Source organism: Pteropus alecto, unplaced genomic scaffold (assembly GCF_000325575.1).
Source record: "Pteropus alecto unplaced genomic scaffold, ASM32557v1 scaffold61, whole genome shotgun sequence".
Lineage (NCBI taxonomy): Eukaryota > Metazoa > Chordata > Mammalia > Chiroptera > Pteropodidae > Pteropus > Pteropus alecto.
Window position 1 is genome coordinate 8,180,908 of NW_006434835.1, and position 6,000 is coordinate 8,186,907.

The following is a 6,000-nucleotide window of genomic DNA, read 5'->3' on the forward strand; positions in this document are numbered from 1 at the left end:
TGAAAACACACTAAATGGCCATCAGTGGGAAAACGGCTAGACAACATGTGAAATGTCTATACTCTGGCATACTACTTAGCAATGAAAAGGAACAGACTGCTGATAGACGCAGTGACTGGATGAATCTCAAACATGATGATGACTGGAAGAGCTCTTACATGGGAGTATACAGTGTGTGGTTCCATTTGTCTGAGGTTCTGGAAGAGTCAAACTAATCTATGATAGGGAAAAAACACAACAGTGTTCATCCCCAGGAGATTGGGCGTAGGGATTGTCTGGGAAAGGGCGTGAAGCTACTTTGTGGGGTAGTGTCCTGTATCTCGATAGGGCCTTGGGCTACATAGGTACATGCATTTGTCAAAACTCAGCAAATGTACACTTAAGATTTGTACCTTTCCTTGTGTGTAACCTTAAAAGGAAAATAAAACCTAAACAAATCCTGTATTCTAGCTAATGATATATGCATGCTGAAATGTGTACTGTTACCTGCAATTTATACTGAAATGCATTAAAAATATAAAAATGATTTAATAGAAGGTTAGAGGGATAGACAAGCAGTAAAGCCGGTGTAGTAAATGTTAGAATTTAGGTGGTAAACATATAGCCATAGAATTCTTTCAGTTTTACTATATGTTTGAAATAGAAGTGGAAAAAATATATAAAGTAAAAAGAGACAGATGTACAAGGTAACAAATTCCTCTTTCATATGGGGAAGACTAGCGCGTCTCTCTTCACATTGATGTACATCAAGGAGATAGAAAACTCAGAAAAGATATGGAAAGTTTGGACAATTTGAAAGTTCGAACTAATGGTCACATACAGAACACGCTACATCGTTCATCACAGTGAGCAGTTGGTAGCATTCCCCCCACGTCTTGGCAAACAGACTGGCTTGGTGGTTTCAGCTGTTTTATAAAAACTATTTCCTCCTGTCGAGGTTTGTCTTTAGTGGAGGTCTTGATTGTGTGGTTAGGAATACTATGGAGCAGGCAGTAATATTCTTTAGTTCCTTCTACCTTCCTTCCTTAAATATTCCGATTTCCTCTGCCAAGAAAACAAGTTCCCCCAACCATTACTAAAACCAGAATAATACAATATACAGCCAATTCCAGGATTTAAGAGAGGAGAAGAAAGAATTCCTCCGCTGTCCCCAGGCACCTCAGCCAGGGGTGGGAGTGTGTCTGACACGTTCCTGAACCAGTCGCGTTCAGCATTCAGTAAGACCTCAGCTCTGTGTGCCTGTGCAGCCTCTGGTCAGCTGTTCTTTCTCCTCTGTGTAATTAGTTTCCACGTTCATCGTTACGGGGGAATATCTTTCGATGTGTACCATTTCCTTGAATTCTATAATAGTTATTCTGAGCTATCTTGTAGTGGTGTCTACAGGTTCTTTTGAGTTCTAGAAAGCTGTTTGTCCTTACTTTGGTCAGGACTGTACAGCTCTTTGCTACTATGTATTTGAAGAGCTGCTATTTTTAGAATTGCTACTGCTGCATCTACCTCTAAAGTAGCACCTGCTTTGGCCAAGAAACCAGAAAACTAAGTTGCTTAGAACACCTTGAGGAGGGCAGGCTTGTGGGCATGGCCTTTTAAGGAAGGTCATGAACTTCATAATGCCTATTCTGGTTCTTCCAAAAGTAACCCCTTTGCCTACTTTTTTGGTTTTTCGCTTTATGTGGGATGGGTGAGGTTCCTGGTATACACATATATTTTCCTCTTATTACTGCATTTTTGTTGGCTTACTGCTTTATTTACTCCTGCAGATCGGAAAGGGTGACTTACACTGCCCTTCAAAGCAAAATCAATTTTAATGCCCAAGGAGTTCATTTTAATGGCATTTCGCCTATGGCAAATCGTGTTAACCATGGCTTATGGCAAGTTGGGGTGTAGATTGCCGTAGAATTATATGGTACCATTGTAATCTAAATTTTATTGTTTTTTATTTTTTTGCATAGACTTAGGTGTAAGATTTTCCAGGGTTAACGGTTTATTCTTTTCACTAGGACCTGATAAAAAAGGACACCAGTTCTCGTGTGTTTGCCTTCATGGGGACAGAAAGCCTCATGAGAGAAAGCAAAACTTGGAAAGATTTAAGGTATTGGCATTTAGTTAACTACATTTCCATAGTACTTAAGAGGGGAATCGTATATGATTTTAATCAGTTCCAGTTAATATTATTAAAGCAATTCTTGTCGTAGAAACTTGAGAATATTTCTACCCTAACTGGTGCGTCCTCGTGGCTGGGCTTAGCCATCTTTAACAGGCAATGGTAAATAACACGTTCTCTACCAGCACGGCACTACTGTAATAAGAGTTTCCAATTGAAGTTTTAGTTAAATTCTTTCAGGTGGATATTTTTAGAAGCATTATTGTATAGTTAAACCACATCTGCGAGCCGTTTTTAAAAATAGTTTGTACGACGCCCTCCAGTGCCCGGCACCCAAGGGCCACAGTCCTAGCTGTGCCTGGGTGTGGAGGTGAGGCCGTGCCTTTGTGATGAATGTACTAACGAGTCGATGCAGCAGCGCCCCCTCCACGCGCCCCGTGTCCCCCGAACCCCTCGTGCCCCATTGTGTGTAATAAACAATAGCATTGGCACCCCTCACAAATAGTTTGTAGTTACACCCATAGAGAACTTAATTTGTAAATTAATTTAAGACAGGAATCAAAATATGGTTTTGGCCATACAAAAAGAATAAAATCTTACCATTTGCTACAACATGGGTGGACCTAGAGGGTATTATGCTAAGTGAAGTAAGTCAGACAGAGAAAGACAAGTGCCATGTGATTTCACTTATATGTGGAATCTAAAGAACAAAATAAAAATGAACAACAAAACAGAAACAGACTCATGGATACAGAGAACAAACTGATGATTGCCAGATTTGGCGTTGGAGGGGAGGGGCAGTTGTTGGAGGCTGGATGAAAAAGGTGAAGGGAGGAAGAAGTACAAATTGGTAGTTAGGAGTAGTCCCTGGGATGTAAAGTACAGCGTGGGGAATATGGTCACTAATATTGTGTTGACTGTATGGTGTCAGGTGGGTACTAGACTTATCAGGGGGATCACTTAGTAAATTATATGAACGTCTAATCACCATTCTGTATACCTGAAACTAATATAAATTGTATGTCAACTGTAATTGAAAAATTAAAAAATTAAGAAAGAATACGGTTTTGTGGAGTTAAATGTAGTGTGAATCGTTTAGGGCAGACCGTCCTTTGTCCTGGTAGCACGTGGTCAGGTTGGACAGCTCCCGGTGTAGGTGGGTGGGTCTGGAGTCATGTAGAAGTCGGGGTCTGTGGCCCCAGCCACAGGCATTCTCGTCTGTTTGCCACAGTGCCTTTGCCTCAGTGTCTGGCACAGATATTTTCTCTCAGACCCATCATAGGAAAAAAGGTGAGAAGTGCTGGATTCAGCAATTTTGGATTCTGTTTTTATACTGTGGATTGGTTTGGATGTTAAAACATATCAAATGGGCCATTTCAGCATGGGCAGCACCTTTCTCTCTTCTGGGCCAAAGTCCGTATGCCCCTCCCTCCTCTGCACCGCTGACTTCACTAGCTGAAGGCTAGTTTGTGTTTCTTTGGTGAGCACCAGGGGGCACTCTCAGTTCCTTTTTTAGGATTTTGTTGTCACAAAAACTGTAATCTCAAGGCAAAGCGTCGAGTAATCTGAATTTATTGTAATACAAGATTAAAAATAATGCTCGTTTTTGTATTTTGTTGTATTTTCTTTTTCTTGAATTACCAGTCATAATTTTTAAAGATTAAGCCAAATTTTGACAATGGTTTGATATTGGTGTAAGAAAAAAGAAAAGCAAAAATGGATCCAGTCATTTAAATGAATCCATTCATGTTAAATGTCATATTTCAGCAGATTGTAACTTACAAATTCAAGGCCCAGTCCAGTGAATTATGAATATCTGGACCTCTAATCTCATAGTGACACATTAGTGACAGGAGTCCTCAGTCAGAAGATAGTATTTGTGTTTATTTTTTAGTATACACACTAATAAATTCATTTCTCTCTGCTTTCTTTAGAAAGGAGACGTAAGGTTCTTGATTTGCACAGATGTGGCTGCCAGGGGAATTGATATTCACGGTGTTCCTTATGGTAAAAGACACTTTATGCCTACAGATTGAATTTTATGGAACTCAAAGTAAACCTGATATATTTGAAATATTTAGAACATCAAACAAGCTGATATTTGAAATTTTAGAAATCCGTGGCAATTGGTAATAATTGTTTTTATTTACAGTTATAAATGTCACCCTGCCTGATGAAAAGCAAAACTATGTACATCGAATTGGCAGAGTAGGAAGAGCTGAAAGGTACTGCTGTAATTTATTTTTTCTTTTTTAAGCTTCTGCGCTTTAGGAATAAAGTCTAATAAAGACGTTAAAATCTTTCAGAATGGGTCTGGCTATTTCCTTGGTGGCAACAGAGAAAGAAAAGGTAATCTTTTCAGTACTCTATTATGTTATTGTTTGTGTTGTCATTTTAGACGTTAGAAATAAAAACAGTTTGATTTTTCCATTTACATTAAATTTGGTTGCATACGGACTATAAATGAACATTTTTATGGCACCTTTTTCTCTTTTTATTAAAGGGAAACATAATAGGATGAAGTTTAGAAAGGAAAAATGCAAAATCTAATTTTTCCTAATAGCTGTAATTGTTTTCACCAAAATGTATTTAAACCCTCTCTGGCATGATGCCATAGAAGACCTTTCATAGGGAGTGGGGGTGGGGGTGGGGGTAACTTATAATTTTGATACAGTTACAAATTTACAGCAAAGTTGTAAGAATAAGGAACTCTCATATACCTGTTGCCCAAACTAGTTGTTCATTTTGTCTTATAGAAAACATTTGAACTTTATTTTTGATAACGTTTTCCAATATTTACCTTTTCATCCTTATTTTTATCTGAGAATTCCTTTCTATAACTATGCATTTTATAAAAACTTTTGGATTATTCTGAAAAAGAATTCTTTTAGAAGACCTGGTTAATGAGCTACTGAGTGGTGGTAGTAATCGGATGATGTACCGTCCCTGCGGTCTATTTATTTTGTGCCTTGAAGACAGAAGATGTTAAAAAACAAAGTGAAAATAAAGCTATCTAGCATGTTTCAGTCTCCCTGCATGTTAATATTTTTTCCTCTTTAGGTTTGGTACCATGTATGTAGCAGCCGTGGAAAAGGGTGTTATAACACGAGGCTCAAGGAGGATGGTGGCTGTACCATATGGTACAACGAGATGCAAGTAAGACAAAAAGCTTATTAAAATTGGTGAAATAGGCTGCGTTGATTTACAAAAGTTGTATTGAGCATTTATCTCTTGTCAGTTATGACGAAGAATATTAAGTAATTGATTATAATGTTAGCCGTAGTTTGTAAATTATAAGTTGAGATTTCATGTCTTCAGAAATATAACTTCCTTTTACACTAAATATTCTAGCCTTCCCAGTTTTATATAATGTTGTTAAAATTCAACTCTGTCAAAGTGATGTTTTATTTGAAAATGCTTTGCTTTCTTCCCCCTTTCTTAGTTACTCTCTGAGATAGAAGAACACCTGAACTGTACCATTTCTCAGGTTGAGCCGGATATAAAGGTCCCGGTGGATGAATTTGATGGCAAAGTCACCTATGGTCAAAAGAGGGCCGCTGGGGGTGAGCTTCGGGGCTCTTTTACTTCATCCTTAAGTGCGACTGTTTCCTTTTTGAGCATCAATTTAAGAAAAGTCATTTCATTTCATTATGTTGAGTGTATGTTTTTAGCACACTGGTCGTTCCTTCTTTATCACTATCACAGTGCTTTGTCCGTGCCTGTCTCGTCGCATTTTTTAATTGTGTGATCAGAACGTGAATGAAGAGGCAGCATAGCTGTTTCTCTTGACATGTTGATTTCATAAGAGTCGTTGAGCATTTATAGAACTATTAGGAAACAACAGTATAATGGTAATTTTGAACAGAGAATTGGAAACCTTTGACTTAATTCAAGTG

At 38.2% G+C, this 6,000-nt stretch overlaps 1 protein-coding gene across 1 annotated transcript in view; it reads left to right on the forward strand.

The window, feature by feature from the left end:
- The window catches only part of DDX1 (DEAD-box helicase 1), a 29,478-nt gene that overhangs the window by 22,796 nt on the left and 682 nt on the right, over positions 1 to 6,000 (forward strand). Inside the window, exons 20-25 of the mRNA XM_006910242.2 lie at positions 2,001 to 2,092; positions 4,039 to 4,111; positions 4,257 to 4,329; positions 4,411 to 4,453; positions 5,165 to 5,260; positions 5,547 to 5,667. Of these exons, the coding sequence (XP_006910304.1) occupies positions 2,001 to 2,092; positions 4,039 to 4,111; positions 4,257 to 4,329; positions 4,411 to 4,453; positions 5,165 to 5,260; positions 5,547 to 5,667 (498 nt within the window). The remainder of the gene's footprint in view (positions 1 to 2,000; positions 2,093 to 4,038; positions 4,112 to 4,256; positions 4,330 to 4,410; positions 4,454 to 5,164; positions 5,261 to 5,546; positions 5,668 to 6,000) is intronic.